Source organism: Bombina bombina, chromosome 10, assembly GCF_027579735.1.
Source record: "Bombina bombina isolate aBomBom1 chromosome 10, aBomBom1.pri, whole genome shotgun sequence".
Classification (NCBI taxonomy): domain Eukaryota; kingdom Metazoa; phylum Chordata; class Amphibia; order Anura; family Bombinatoridae; genus Bombina; species Bombina bombina.
The window spans coordinates 100,823,114-100,840,130 of NC_069508.1; the positions used below are offsets into that span (position 1 = coordinate 100,823,114).

Consider the following 17,017-nt stretch of genomic DNA (forward strand, 5'->3'; position numbering starts at 1 on the left):
TTGTAGTTTACTCCTAATATCAATTTGTCTTCGTTCTTTTTCTATCTTTATTTGAGAAAGCAAGATTCTAAGATTAGAAGCCAGCCCATTTTTGGTTCAGCACAATGGATAGCGCTTGCTGATTGGTGGGTACATTTAGCCACTAATCAGCAAGTGCAACTCAGGTTCTGAACCAAAAATGGGCCATCTCCTAAGCTTAGATTCCTGCTTTTTCAATTAAAGATAGAAAGAGAACAAAGAAAAATTGATAATAGGAGTAAATTAAAAAAGTTGCATACTCTATCTAAATCATGAAAGAAAAAAATTGGGTTCAGTATCCCTTTAAATACAGATCCTGCCAAAATTCACAGAAAATAATTACTTTCAATGCACACACTATTTGGGTGTATGTAACATACATCAGTCTTATATAGACTTTGTAAATGATGATATAGAGAAATCTGACTTGCATTGTAATTTATGTTGTGCAATTTCATGCAAATAAAATGTCTGAACTTGTAGTTTTGTTCTCTTCCTACCTGAATGTAAGATTCCCTAAATTTGCTATAGAAGCAACGTTGAACACCTCACAATCAATGCAAAAGATTTTTGTTATTCTGCGGCATCTTCATTTTATACAGATCAAGAGAGAAATTCAATGCTTGCCCTGGTACGTTTTGGGAAAAAAAAAGGAGGTTTAAGCATTAAACAAAAAGGTGCTGCTTTTCTTCCGGGAACATACTGGAAACCATTATGGAAAACTCATAGAAACAGCACAAAATCATCACACCTTGATCTCCAATAGTTAAAATGCTGCAGGTGAAATAAAAACAATGGTTATTAAAAAAAAAACTGTAGCTTTTTTTCTCCCTACAGTTGGATTTCTTTGACATACAATATAATTGTTGTCTTTTCAAGAAAGAAGTGCACACAGAGGAACCTAAAACAGCTATTCCGTCTATGATTTTGGCAACGGGTTCTTTCTACCATTATTACACTTTTCAGGTTTTGCTTAGTTCATTTCGACCCCAGCTGTTGAGGTAAAGGGGAGTGAAATAGCCTCTCTCTGTCCTTTTTTTTTTTAGTCTGGTCCTGTGGTGGACACAGACCCATGAGCAGTCTCCCCTCCATATGCCACCTCAACTGTTGCTGAAGGGGCCACCACACCTGCTTCTTCGTGAGGAGGTGATTCTTCTTCGGTAGGACCCCGAGAGGTAACAACTGTGGTGGTCTCAGGGGAAATGCTGTGAGGACCTTCAAGAGGAACACAGCCAGGGTGGTTCTTTCGAAAGTGCTGGTTGAGGATGGCCTGGAAGGGAAAACTTTTTCCGCACACATGGCAGTGGAAGGGCTTATTACCTGTGTGCTTCCGGATATGGTACTCAAGTTGATCTTTGCGTGTGTACTTCTTCCCACACATACGACATACGAAAGGGGTTATACCCATGTGCAATCGCATATGTCGATCTAGGCTGCCCTTCTGGTTAAAAGACTTGGCGCAATAGATACAAGTCAGCCGTGGGTTATAACGAAACCAGCGCTCCGAAACCTCTTGTTCACGAAGATATTCTACATAACCACTCACTCCAATAGCACCACCTTCATCTCCCTGTTTTTTTGGGGGGGAAAAATCATAAGAAATAAGAAAAATGACACAACAAATTTGTCATATACAGTAGAGGAGGACCTAGTTTTTAGTCATAATGTCTAATGATTTGATCTGTAATGCCATAACCAGCTGCATAAGAAGGAAATTAGTTGGATATTCACATGCACAAACTTTATATACGGAGTTGATAGTGTTCAGCAGATATAACAATGATTATTTCACAAAATGCTTGTATCTCAAACTCCAATTTTAAACAACAAACAGAGTTTACAAAAAGATTTAATTATTAAAATGTTAACTTTTTTCTTCTTCTTGGAAATCAAATTAAATTTAATGTAAACGTCTATTCATGTGCAGCATTAGTATTATTTTTGAACTGATGCTTTAAAGGGCTGTTATGGTCATATAATAACATGCTCTAATTCGTTAGAGGATATAAATTTTAAGACTATCGACCTTAGACTACTTTGTGTTTAACCACCACAAAGGGGTTAAACACACAGTAGAAACACCACTCGAGACTCGCAGAGCAGTGCTGCTAGTCACACGATTTAGATTTGGAACTAGTGCTGATGATTGGATCAGCTGAGTTTTCCGCTCGGAACCAGCAGTGCTGTGCAAGTCAAGAACGGTATTTCTACTGTGTGCAGTTGTTAAATACAAAGTAGTCTAGGGTCAATAGTCTTAAAATGACATGCTCTAACAGAGTATTTTTTTTACTAAAATGGCCCTTTAAATAAGGTCATTGGTGATTTGTAAAATAAAACGATAACATTTTGGTTACATCTGTGACTTAAGATATTCATAATCTGAACTCCACATACTGGCATTATTAACTTATAATTAAATTCTTCAGGGCGTCTTCAGGAAGAAGAAACTAGCACCAAAAACAGCAAGTCTAAAAGGGATACAAACTGGTTTACTTTAGCTGACTTTACATTCTCTCCAAGTTTGTTTACTATACATATGAAAGCGCAGAATTTAATCACGTTGAAAATAAGTTTTTCTTGAAGAAATGTTACATAAAACTGGAAATTAAATCATACTTATTCGAATGTTATTATTTTGGCTTATGTCTCAAATCACACTCACCAACGATGACTGAAATACCTTTTATTTATTATATCAATAGGGCAGATAGGAGGTTAACTTGGTGAGTGATATATAGGGAGATTATTCAATATATGTAAATTTTGTTAAAACATTATTTTATATCCAGCTATTTGGCTTATCCTAGTTAAACTCACCAAGGAAGCTTTAAAAACCAGTCAAATCCAAGGTTGGACAACAAAGAAGAAACAAATATGGCAGTGATCATGTTGAAAACATTCCAATTTACTTATATTATCAAATGCTCTTCATTCTCTTGGTATCCCTTGTTAAAGAAGTAGCAATAAACTACTGGGAGCTATTTGAACACATCAGATGAGCCAATGACATGAGACATATGTGCAGCAACCAATCACTGTTGCCCCTGAGCTTACCTATGTTTGATTTTCAGCAAAGGATACCAAGAGAACAAAGCAAATTAGGTAACAGAAGTAAATTGGAAATTTTATTAAAATTGCATGCTCAATCTGAATCATGAAAGTTTACTTTTGACTTTACTGTCCATTTAAAATTGCAGTGTTTGCCTACATTGCTGGCAGTCTATCAATCTTTCTCTACTATTTTATTCACTCAGTGTTTATGTGGTGATAACTAACCATATTTACAGTGTCTGTCGACCAACAAGCCGCTGCACTAGTAACACAAGACATTTCTAATAAAACCGTCACAAAGTGTACCTTTTCATAAAAAGATTTTCTGTAAATTTAGTTTCATTTTTCTATTCATGGGGTATTTAAATGCACCTGAATTATCAACTGGAAATATTTTATTTTACTAGCTGGAAAATAGCTGTATCAACTTTAGAAGGATTATCCTCATACTCTGAAAGTGATAAAAATGGAACAAACTATATAAAATATAATTATGACAATTCATTAGGAAAAAATAAACACGTTCCCTATAACAAAACATTTTTAATTCTTATGTAGATACTTAAGTCTCATACAAAATCAAGTATAAATGTGAAACATTAAGGAGCTTACATTCCATAAATTTAATTTACACTGAGTGGATAAGATACATTTCTTTCTTTCATGGTGGTGAGAGTCCACGATCCATTATTCTTCTCCACCATTAGGAGGAGGCAAAGATTCCCAAACCCCAAAAGCTCGATAAAACCCCTCCCCCCTCACACATACCTCAGTCCAACGTATAACCAAGCAAAAAGAGCCTTAAAAGGAGAAGGGGAAAAAAGATGTGCTGAAAAAAAAACTAACCCCAAAATAACATAGGGGTGGTGTCTCATGGACTCTCACCACCATTAAAGAAATTAATTTATCAGGTAATCATAAATGATGGTTTTCTTTCATACAGGTGGTGAGAGTCCACAATTCATTACTCCTGGGAACTAATACCCAAGCTGTGGAGTCCACGATAATACCATAAAGGGAGGGATTTAAAAAATATCTTTTTTCAATGAGAAATTAAATCCACAACCCCAATTATATATCTTTTTTTCTTCTTTTTTTAATGCACTTAAAATAAATCAAACACGCAAAAAAAAATCACACAGACAGCTGCCTGAAGAACCTTTCTACCAAAGGCTGCTTCAAAAGAAGCAAAAACGTCAAAATGGTAGAATTTAGTAAAAGTATGCAAAGAAGACCAAGTAGTTGCCTTGCAAATCCGATCAACTGAAGCCTCACTTTTGAAAGGAATGAGCATTTAGATCTAGAATTAAACTGAAAGTACTTTCCTTCTTTGGAACAATTAAGAGATTTGAATAAAATCCTATCCCCTGTTCATGAAAAAGAATTAGAACAATCACTTCCAAATCTTCCAGATCTGAGACAGACTGGAGAAAAGCCTGAGCTTTTACAGGATTACTTGGAACATTGAACAGAAAAAACCTTCCTCTGGGAGGCCTTGTTCTGAATCCTATTCGATAACCCTGAGAAACTATATTCCGAACCCATGGGTCTGAAACAGACTGAAACCAAGCCTCCTGAAAAAAGGCTTAATCTGCCCCCTACCAGAACTTCTGGATCAGGGGCCGGACCTTCATGCAGTCTTGGTAGTAGGGATAGATTTCTTACCCTGCTTTGACTTGTACCAGTTAGCATTAGGTCTCCAAACTGAACCAGAGGAACCTTGCTTTTAAGCAAAGGAGTCAGCCTTTTGTTTCATATTCTAATGAAAGGAACAAAAACAATTGGAAGCATTAGATTTCCCTCTAGACTTTCTGTCCTGAGGAATAAAAGCCTCATTACCTCCAGTGACATTAGATATAAAAGAATCTAAATCAGAACCAAATAACTTATTTCCCTGAAAGGAAAGAGATAATAGTCTAGATTTAGACACCATATCAGCAGACCAGGATTTACGTAACAAGGCTCTCCTAGCAAGAACTGCCAAAGACATGCTTTTGACATTATTCTTCATAATATCAAATACAGTATCACAAATAAAAGAATTGGCACTCTAGAGCAAACACATAAAATTTTAACTAGCAAAGTCATCAGAATATTGTTCTGAAAGACTAAATAACCAGTAAGTAGAAGCAGCTACATCAGCAATAGAAATAGCTGGCCTGAGAATATAACCTGCATGAAAAAAAGGCCCTTCTATGAAAAGACTAACCTTCTGTCTAAAAGGGTCTTTAAAAGAAATACTGTCTTCCAAAGGAATAGTAGTACATTAGCCAGAGTGGAAATGACTCAATCCACCTTGGGAAAGCAATGCAATAAACACTTTAACCCCCTTAAAAAGCTCTTAAGAAATGGAAACCACTTACACACTCCTAGGTAGCTTTTTAAAAAAGACTCACAGGTCAATGCACGCTGAAAACTGAACTGAAAAAAAAAACAGTAGACATAACATTAAAATTGAGGACAGATAACGCTCATCACCTCGTGCAAAAAACATAATTTATGCTTACCTGATAAATTCCTTTCTTCTGTAGTGTGATCAGTCCACGGGTCATCATTACTTGTGGGATATTAACTGCTCCCCTACAGGAAGTGCAAGAGGATTCACCCAGCAGAGTTGCTATATAGCTCCTCCCCTCTACGTCACCTCCAGTCATTCGACCAAGGACCAACGAGAAAGGAGAAGCCAAGGGTGTAGTGGTGACTGGAGTATAATTTAAAAAATATTTACCTGCCTTAAAAAAACAGGGCGGGCCGTGGACTGATCACACTACAGAAGAAAGGAATTTATCAGGTAAGCATAAATTATGTTTTCTTCTGTTAAGTGTGATCAGTCCACGGGTCATCATTACTTGTGGGATACCAATACCAAAGCAAAAGTACACGGATGACGGGAGGGATAGGCAGGCTCTTTATACAGAAGGAACCACTGCCTGAAGAACCTTTCTCCCAAAAATAGCCTCCGAGGAAGCAAAAGTGTCAAATTTGTAAAATTTGGAAAAAGTATGAAGCGAAGACCAAGTTGCAGCCTTGCAAATCTGTTCAACAGAGGCCTCATTCTTAAAGGCCCAAGTGGAAGCCACAGCTCTAGTGGAATGAGCTGTAATTCTTTCAGGAGGCTGCTGTCCAGCAGTCTCATAAGCTAAACGAATTATGCTACGAAGCCAAAAAGAGAGAGAGGTAGCAGAAGCTTTTTGACCTCTCCTCTGACCAGAGTAAACGACAAACAGGGAAGACGTTTGTCGAAAATCTTTAGTTGCCTGTAAATAAAATTTAAGGGCACGAACTACATCCAGATTGTGCAAAAGACGTTCCTTCCTCAAAGAAGGATTTGGGCACAAGGATGGAACAACAATCTCCTGATTGATATTCCTGTTAGTGACTACCTTAGGTAAGAACCCAGGTTTAGTACGCAGAACTACCTTATCCGAGTGAAAAATCAAATAAGGAGAATCACAATGTAAGGCTGATAACTCAGAGACTCTTCGAGCCGAGGAAATAGCCATTAAAAATAGAACTTTCCAAGATAACAACTTTATATCAATGGAATGAAGGGGTTCAAACGGAACACCCTGTAAAACGTTAAGAACAAGGTTTAAACTCCATGGTGGAGCCACAGCTTTAAACACAGGTTTAATCCTGGCCAAAGCCTGACAAAAAGCCTGAACGTCTGGAACTTCTGACAGACGCTTGTGTAACAGAATGGACAGAGCTGAGATCTGTCCCTTTAAGGAACTAGCGGATAACCCCTTTTCTAAACCTTCTTGTAGAAAAGACAATATCCTAGGAATCCTAACCTTACTCCAAGAGTAACCTTTGGATTCGCACCAATATAGGTATTTACGCCATATTTTATGGTAAATCTTTCTGGTAACAGGCTTCCTAGCCTGTATTAAGGTATCAATAACTGACTCAGAAAAACCACGCTTTGATAAGATCAAGCGTTCAATTTCCAAGCAGTCCGCTTCAGAGAAGTTAGATTTTGATGTTTGAAAGGACCCTGAATCAGAAGGTCCTGTTTCAGAGGTAACGACCAAGGTGGACAGAATGACATGTCCACCAGATCAGCATACCAAGTCCTGCGTGGCCATGCAGGCGCTATTAGAATCACTGATGCTTTCTCCTGTTTGATTCTGGCAATCAATCGAGGAAGCATCGGGAAAGGTGGAAACACATAAGCCATCCTGAAGGTCCATGGTGCTGTCAAGGCATCTATCAGGACCGCTCCCGGATCCCTGGATCTGGACCCGTAGCGCGGAAGCTTGGCGTTCTGTCGAGACGCCATGAGATCTATCTCTGGTTTGCCCCAACGTCGAAGTATTTGGGCAAAGACCTCTGGATGAAGTTCCCACTCCCCCGGATGAAAAGTCTGACGACTTAAGAAATCCGCCTCCCAGTTCTCCACTCCCGGGATGTGGATTGCAGACAGGTGGCAAGAGTGAGACTCTGCCCAGCGAATTATCTTCGATACTTCCATCATTGCTAGGGAGCTTCTTGTCCCTCCCTGATGGTTGATATAAGCTACAGTCGTGATGTTGTCCGACTGGAACCTGATGAACCCCCGAGTTGTTAACTGGGGCCAAGCCAGAAGAGCATTGAGGACTGCTCTCAATTCCAGAATGTTTATTGGAAGAAAACTCTCCTCCTGATTCCATAGTCCCTGAGCCTTCAGAGAATTCCAGACAGCGCCCCAACCTAGTAGGCTGGCGTCTGTTGTTACAATTGACCAGTCTGGCCTGCTGAATGGCATTCCCCTGGACAGATGTGGCCGATAAAGCCACCATAGAAGAGAATTTCTGGTCTCTTGATTCAGATTTAGAGTGTTGAATGGAATGAAGGACACGGCATGCATTTTGAAGTTTTGTTAACCTGTCCTCTGTCAGGTAAATTTTCATTTCTACAGAATCTATCAGAGTCCCCAGGAAGGGAACTCTTGTGAGTGGAAAGAGAGAACTTTTCTCTTCGTTCACTTTCCATCCATGCGACCTTAGAAATGCCAGTACTATCTCTGTATGAGATTTGGCAGTTTGAAAGCTTGAAGCTTGTATCAGTATGTCGTCTAAGTACGGAGCTACTGAAATTCCTCGCGGTCTTAGTACCGCCAGAAGAGTGCCCAGAACCTTTGTGAAGATTCTTGGAGCCGTAGCCAGTCCGAATGGAAGAGCTACAAACTGGTAATGCCTGTCTAAAAAGGCAAACCTTAGATACCGGTAATGACTTCTGTGAATCGGTATGTGAAGGTAAGCATCCTTTAAATCCACTGTGGTCATGTACTGACCCTCTTGGATCATGGGCAAAAATTGTTCGAATAGTTTCCATCTTGAACGATGGAACTCTTAGGAATTTGTTTAGGATCTTTAAATCCAAGATTGGCCTGAAGGTTCCCTCTTTTTTGGGAACTACAAACAGATTTGAGTAAAACCCTTGTCCTTGTTCCAACCGCGGAACTGGATGGATCACTCCCATTAATAAAAGATCTTGTACGCAGCGTAGAAACGCTTCCTTCTTTGTTAGGTTTGTTGACAACCTTGACAGATGAAATCTCCCTCTTGGGGGAGAGGATTTGAAGTCCAGAAGGTATCCCTGAGATATGATCTCTAACGCCCAGGGATCCTGAACATCTCTTGCCCAAGCCTGGGCGAAGAGGGAAAGTCTGCCCCCCACTAGATCCGGTCCCGGATCGGGGGCCCTCAATTCATGCTGTCTTAGGGGCAGCAGCAGGTTTTCTGGCCTGTTTGCCCCTGTTCCAGGACTGGTTAGGTTTCCAGCCTTGTCTGTAGCGAGCAACAGCTCCTTCCTGTTTTGGTGCAGAGGAAGTTGATGCTGCTCCTGCTTTGAAATTACGAAAGGAACGAAAATTGGACTGTCTAGCCTTGGCTTTGGCCTTGTCCTGAGGCAGGGCATGACCTTTACCTCCTGTAATGTCAGCAATAATCTCTTTCAAGCCGGGCCCGAATAAGGTCTGCCCTTTGAAAGGAATATTAAGCAATTTAGATTTAGACGTAACATCAGCTGACCAGGATTTCAGCCACAGAGCTCTGCGTGTCTGAATGGCGAATCCTGAATTTTTAGCCGCAAGTTTAGTTAAATGTACTACGGCATCTGAAATAAATGAATTAGCTAACTTAAGGAATTTAAGTTTGTGTGTGATGTCATCTAGTGTGGATGATTGAAGTGTCTCTTCCAGAGACTCAAACCAAAATGCTGCTGCAGCCGTGACAGGCGCAATACATGCAAGAGGTTGCAATATAAATCCTTGTTGAACAAACATTTTCTTAAGGTAACCCTCTAATTTTTTATCCATTGGATCTGAAAAAGCACAGCTATCCTCCACTGGGATAGTGGTACGCTTAGCTAAAGTAGAAACTGCTCCCTCCACCTTAGGGACCATTTGCCATAAATCCCGTGTGGCGGCGTCTATTGGAAACATTTTTCTAAATATAGGAGGGGGTGAGAAAGGCACACCGGGTCTATCCCACTCCTTAGTAACAATGTCAGTAAGTCTCTTAGGTATAGGAAAAACGTCAGTACTCGTCGGTACCGCAAAATATTTATCCAACCTACACATTTTTTCTGGGATTGCAACTGTGTTACAATCATTCAGAGCCGCTAATACCTCCCCTAGTAACACACGGAGGTTCTCAAGCTTAAATTTAAAATTTGAAATGTCTGAGTCCAGTTTATTTGGATCAGAACCGTCACCCACAGAATGAAGCTCTCCGTCTTCACGTTCTGCAAACTGTGACGCAGTATCAGACATGGCCCTTGCATTATCAGCGCACTCTGTTCTCACCCCAGAGTGATCACGTTTACCTCTTAGTTCTGGTAGTTTAGCCAAAACTTCAGTCATAACAGTAGCCATATCTTGTAATGTGATTTGTAATGGCCGCCCAGATGTACTCGGCGCTACAATATCACGCACCTCCTGAGCGGGAGATGCAGGTACTGACACGTGAGGCGAGTTAGCCGGCATAACTCTCCCCTCGTTGTTTGGTGAAATATGTTCAATTTGTACAGATTGACTGTTTTTTAAAGTAGCATCAATACATTTAGTACATAAATTTCTATTGGGCTCCACTTTGGCATTAACACATATAGCACAGAGATATTCCTCTGAATCAGACATGTTTAACACACTAGCAAATAAACAGCAACTTGGAAATACAAAGTAATTTACAAATAATATGAAAACGAACTGTGCCTTTAAGAAGCACAGAAAAATATTATAACAGTTAAAATAATTAAGTTATAGCATCAATCTTTGTCAGAATATACAGTTTTAGCAAAGGATTGTTCCCCTCAGCAAATGATAACTAACCCAGGCAGCAGAAAAAAATACACAAATAAACGTTTTTTTTTTTTTTTTTATCACAGTTTTTTTTTTTATCACAGTCAATACAATCAGCACAGCTGTGCTGTAATGATTACTTCCCTCAAAAAAGGCTTTGGAGATCCCTGAACTCTGTAGAGATGAACCGGATCATGCAGGAAGAAAATGAATCTCTGACTGAGTTTTTTCTGATGCATAGTGAAAGCACCAAAATGGCCCCTCCCCCACACACATAACAGTGAGAGGGATCAGTGAACTGCTCTAATTTAAATCAAAACTATTGCCAAGTGGAAAAATAGTGCCCAAAACATTTTTTCACCCAGTACCTCAGAGAAAAAAAACGTTTTTACATGCCAGCAAAAAAACGTTTTACCTCAATAATTAATTGTCATTTAAAACCTATTGCAAGTCCCTGCAAATTAGGTTAAGTCTATGTATACAGTCTAAAAACCAGAGAAGTATAAAATATACATACATGACAGCCTGATACCAGTTGCTGCTACTGCATTTAAGGCTGAGTTTACATTATATCGGTATGGCAGGATTTTCTCATCAATTCCATGTCAGAAAATAATAAACTGCTACATACCTCTTTGCAGATTAATCTGCCTGCTGTCCCCTGATCTGAAGTTTGCCTCTCCTCAGATGGCCGAGAAACAGCAATATGATCTTAACTACTCCGGCTAAAATCATAGAAAAAAACTCAGGTAGATTCTTCTTCAAATTCTACCAGAGAAGGAATAACACACTCCGGTGCTATTATAAAACAACAAACTTTTGATTGAAGATATAAAAACTAAATATATCACCATAGTCCTCTCACACATCCTATCTAGTCGTTGGGTGCAAGAGAATGACTGGAGGTGACGTAGAGGGGAGGAGCTATATAGCAACTCTGCTGGGTGAATCCTCTTGCACTTCCTGTAGGGGAGCAGTTAATATCCCACAAGTAATGATGACCCGTGGACTGATCACACTTAACAGAAGAAAAAGGAATTTTGTGTGCCAAAACCTGACACGCGTATAACCGAGAACAAACGTGCTAACCTGACGTGCATAAACTTTAGAAAGACTAAAGGGACACACGCTTACCCAACAAGCGAAATACAAATTTAACACACTAAAAAAGTAGACGAGCGCAAAACAATAAGGGTATAATGAAAAGGATCTGTCACAGGGCCATATATATTTACAAACATATATAGAACTTAAAAAGTGCCCAAAACATAGCTATATGAGTGTCTAGATGTTAATAAAAGATACCAACAGACACTCGTCCAGTATTAAACAAGGAGCAGAAAGCCAAACCAGCATTCAAACATATCGGCAAAAGTTATGGAATTGGGAGCATATTGTAGATCCATAAAGGAATTTAAAAGACAAGTCCCTGGTAGCAATTATAGAGGGTTTATGAAAAATTTCCCATGAGGTAAAAAAGAATTACAAACCATACCCCATATACATCCCTCTGACAAGCACTATACTCCCTTTGACAAGCAAGTGAAAACCAGGCCTTAATATTGAATGAAAACCCATCTGTCTGAAGAATCAAATGCACATCTTCATTCTTCAGCCAGCTCCAGCAGAGGCAAAGTAAAGACTGAGGTATGTGTGAGGTGGGAGGGGTTTTATAGAGCTCTTGGGGTTTGGAAATGTTTCCCTCCTCCTAGTCCCAAGAGCAATGGATCGTGGACTCTCACCACCTGTATGAAAAAAAAAAGACTAGAGAAAGTCTGAGACTGCCAGCAATACTGATAAACACTGCAATTTCAGGGTGGATAGTTCTGTGTGTCATCCCAGCTTATTAAAGGGACAATAAAGTCAAAATTAAACTCTCATGATTTAGATAGAGCATGCAATTTTATATAACTTTCCAATTTACTTCTATTATCCAATTTGCTTTGTTTGCTTAGTATTAGGGATGTGCATTTGGCAGTTTTGTGAGGTCATGAATGGGGAAGATGGCGGCCGGCAGGGGCATTTGGCTATTTTCCAAACCGTATTTCTTCTTGTGAAAGTGCAACACACTAAGATCTGTGCAAATCTAGTTCTTAACGTGTTGCACTTTAACAAGAAGAAATCCGGCTCCAAATATAGCCCAATGCAGCTGGCGGCCGCCATCTTCCCCATTTGAGACCTCATGAAACTGCTGAAAGCAAATCACTACTTAGTATTATTTGTTGAAAATCAAACCTAGGCAAGCTCAGAAGCAGCAACATTTTTTTTAGTTCAGTATATCCCTTTAAGGGGCATTAGCAATGTTGCTGCTCATGACAGGAAAAAGCTTTGTTTTTAAACAGTACTAGGGACACCAGTTGGTTTGGGTATAATTATTTTTTTTAGGATACTTTGACAGAAATCAGCAGTCTTTCTTTGCACAATAGCTCACAGGTGTTATGTATTGTACATAGGAGGATGGAAAGACACTTGGGCTTATTATGTCCTGACCAAGAGTTGTAACTAATCCTCCGTTTTATATTTTACTATGTATAGTTTTTTGTATGTGAGTGATTGCCAGCTAGTTTGTGTATTTTGTTATATAGAAAACACACACAATGTTCATCTCTAGATACTGGGTTTTAACATCAGCCCTTCTAGCTAGTCCATAACACTGCTTTGTCTGTGTCTGAGGATGCCTTGCCAGTTTACTAATAGTGCAGCCCAGGTATATGTGGTGCACTCATTTTATTCTGGCAGGTGCTGTGTACCCAGTCCAGTTTGACACTGTAGTCCATTTCCAGGTTTAATGAATAAGATGCAGGTTGAAATAGTTTTTGGCGTTATAATTTATTTGCCAACAGCTCTAGCTAAAGGCTCCAGTTTGTGTTTTAGCACTTGCTGTTTTCTAACAGCTGCTAGTTTATTGTGCAATGTGTGTTGTTTAATCTATCAATCTGCAGTAGCTATCTGCCGTATCTATCTACCTGCAGCATCTTTCAGTCTATCTTTCTAGCTGTCTGTCCATCTGCAGTAGCTGTCTGTCCATCTGCAGTAGCTGTCTGTCCATCTATCATATAATTTGTGATGTAAAGTTGTTGGTTGAACAATGAACTTATATTGCTTGTCCTTCAATTTTTAGATAACTATTGTTCTGCAAAGGGGATATTAGATAACTGATTACACTGTAATCAATTATCTAATATCCTCTTTGCAGAACAATAGTTATCTAAAAATTGGAAAAAGTATTTTCATACAAGTATTATATTTGGCACAATTTTTATTTAAAGGGATAGAAAACACTGCTTCTAAATTTACCTTATTCAATAATTCTGATCCTGCTGAGTAGTCTGCAAGGTATTAATATTCCTCTTCAGATCGCATTCTGTCTCACAATCATTTGAAACAGTGCATCCAGATAGTTAAAAATGGCCCCCAAACTCAGCCCCTAAGGACACTTATTGCTAGTCGTTATTCTACATGCCCCTGTAGTTTGCGTCTCGCAAATCTGTTTTTCGTTCCGTTCATGGACTCTAGCGCTTGCGTCATTGCATTGTATCACACATCAGCTGCCTAATTTGCGCATGTCCAGGGGGAACAAATAAACCGGAACCATCGAATAACTACTTCTCTGTGCATTCATTTACAGCTGGCGCAGAGAAGTAAACAGGGTATCTATTTTTTCCTCATAAAATTAGGCACATCCGGTAAGGAAGCTAGGGAACATAATTGCGGTGCGCATTACAGTGCCACTAACGCCGATATGTCATCTTCGCTGCATGATGACACATTTGAAAGCATTGTGAACTAGCAGAGGTATGGGAAAAAAATATGCACAGGGATGAAGAAGGTACAGGGAGGAGGAGTTTGGGGGCCATTTTAGACAACAAAATTTATATCATAACGATACCTATAACTATGGATGATGAAGTTATTGACTATTGGGGGTATGTGTATAATGGTTAATTAGTTATGTATTTTGAGAATAAATAGAGATGTTAGTGGTGTTTACTGTGCCTTTAATTATGGCTAGAAATGACGAAAAAGTCAAAGCTAGAACATAGCAATGTTGTTTGTATTTAACCCTTTGAGAGCTAAAGACGGCTCTAAGTTGTTGCAAAATTTCTCACTCAGGTGCTAATGACGGCTCAGAGCCGGCGCTAGCAATCTGGGGGCACCCACCCACTCCTGTATAGTGACAGGTATTGCCGGGGCTTCGCGTTTGGTGCGGTGACGTCACGCGCAATGACGTAATGACATCACCGTGGAACTTTATTTAAAACTGACAGTTGTCAGTTATAGGGAGATGGGGGCATGCTGCTTAGAAGCCTGTATCTAAGGCATCTAAGCAGTTACAGACCCCCAAGACACACCGTTGGAAAGGTAATCGCCTAATCTTTCCAACGGTATGTGGGATATTTAAATAAAAAAGTTATAAAACACAATAAAAAAAAAAAGTTTAAAAAAAAATAATGTGGGGGTCTTTAGGGGCTCATAAATAAAGATCAAACTTACCTAGAGACCCCCAAAATACATTTTCTAAAAATAAACTAGTATATCTTTAAAAAAAAAAATATTGGTTTAAGTATTTTAGCTAAATGATCACTGTAGTAATCAGTGTAAATGCAGTGATCACTTAAGGGACACTGTACCCAAATTTTTTCTTTCGTGATTCAGATAGAGCATGAAATTTTAAGCAACTTTCTAATTTACTCCTATTATCAAATTTTCTTTATTCTCTTGGTATCTTTATTTGAAATGCAAGAATGTAAGTTTAGATGCCGGACCATTTTTGGTGAACAACCTGGGTTGTCCTTGCTGATTGGTGGATAAATTCATCCACCAATAAAAAAGTGCTGCCCAGAGTACTGAAACCAAAAAACAGCTTAGATGCCTTCTTTTTCAAATAATGATAGCAAGAGAACGAAGAAAAATTGATAATAGGAGTAAATTAGAAAGTTGCTTAAAATGTCATGCTCAATCTGAATCACGAAAGAAAAAATTTGGGTTCAGTGTCCCTTTAGCTATAAAATGTCACATTTCCGTTTTTAAAATGGCTCCTGATATTATATTTGTAATCCAATTATCACCTAGATCATGTGGTTACAAATTACCAATGGTAGAGGGATGCTTTTTATGAAAAACTAATAATATTTTTATTATCAGTCTTTTGGCCTGTGTGGTAGGGGAGTAAACATTCTCTTTGCTCAGCTCTCCCCATAGTCTAAAATCCTTTCATTTTGCTACAAAAAGCTTATTTTGTGCAGTAAAATGTACAGTGGGGCAAAAAAGTATTTAGTCAGCCACCAATTGTGCAAGTTCTCCCACTTAAGAAGATGAGAGAGGCCTGTTTCATCATAGGTATACCTCAACTATGAGAGACAAAATGTGGAAACAAATCCAGACAAACACATTGTCTGATTTGGAAAGAATTTATTTGCAAATTATGGTGGAAAATAAGTATTTGGTCAATATCAAAAGTTAATCTCAATACTTTGTTATATATCCTTTGTTGGCAATGACAGAGGTCAAATGTTTTCTGTAAGTCTTCACAAGGTTGTCACACACTGTTGCTGGTATGTTGGCCCATTCCTGCATGCAGATCTCCTCTAGAGCAGTGATGTTTGGGGCTGTCGCTGGGCAACATGGACTTTCAACTCCCTCCAAAGGTTTTCTATGGGGTTGAGATCTGGAGACTGGCTAGGCCACTCCAGGACCTTGAAATGCTTCTTACGAAGCCACTCCTTCGTTGCCTGGGCGGTGTGTTTGGGATCATTGTCATGCTGAAAGACCCAGCTACGTTTCATCTTCAATGCCCATGCTGATGGAAGGAGGTTTGCACTCAAAATCTCACGATACATGGCCCCATTCATTCTGTCACGTACACGGATCAGTCGTCCTGTTCCCTTTGAAGAGAAACAGCCCCAAAGCATTATGTTGCCACCCCCATGCTTCACAGTAGGTATGGTGTTCTTTGGTTGCAACTCAGCATTCTCTCTCCTCCAAACACGACGAGTTGTGTTTCTACCAAACAGTTCTACTTTGGTTTCATCTGACCATATGACATTCTCCCAATCCACTTCTGGATCATCCAAATGCTCTCTAGCATACTTCAGACAGGCCCGGACATGTACTGGCTTAAGCAGGGGGACACGCCTGGCATTGCAGGATCTGAGTCCCTGGCGACGTAGTGTGTTACTGATGGCAGCCTTTGTTACGTTGGTCCCAGCTCTCTGTAGGTCATTCACTAGGTCCCCCTGTGTGGTTCTGGGATGTTTGCTCACCGTTCTTGTGATCATTTTGACCCCACGGGGTGAGATCTTGTGTGGAGCCCCAGATCAAGGGAGATTATCAGTGGTCTTGTATGTCTTCCATTTTCTAATTATTGCTCCCACAGTTGATTTCTTCACACCAAGCTGCTTGCCTATTGTAGATTCAGTCTTCCCAGCCTGGTGCCGGTCTTCAATTTTGTTTCTGGTGTCCTTCGGCAGCTCTTTGGTCTTCATCATAGTGGAGTTTGGACTGTGACTGTTTGAGGTTGTGGACAGGTGTCATTTATACTGATAACAAGTTCAAACAGGTGCCATTAATACAGGTAATGAGTGGAGGACAGAGGAGCCTCTTAAAGAAGAAGATATAGTTCTGTGAGAGTCAGAAATCTTGCTTGTTTGTAGGTGACCAAAT

The 17,017-nt window shown here is 39.5% G+C and overlaps 1 protein-coding gene across 1 annotated transcript in view; it reads right to left on the reverse strand.

Annotated features, from left to right (window-relative positions):
- Nucleotides 1-571: 571 nt before the first annotated feature.
- ZBTB37 (zinc finger and BTB domain containing 37) overlaps nucleotides 572-17,017 on the reverse strand; it is a 50,632-nt gene continuing 34,186 nt past the window's right edge. The window contains exon 4 of the mRNA XM_053693279.1: nucleotides 572-1,588. Within this exon, the coding sequence (XP_053549254.1) occupies nucleotides 1,061-1,588 (528 nt within the window). The 3' untranslated portion in view covers nucleotides 572-1,060. The remainder of the gene's footprint in view (nucleotides 1,589-17,017) is intronic.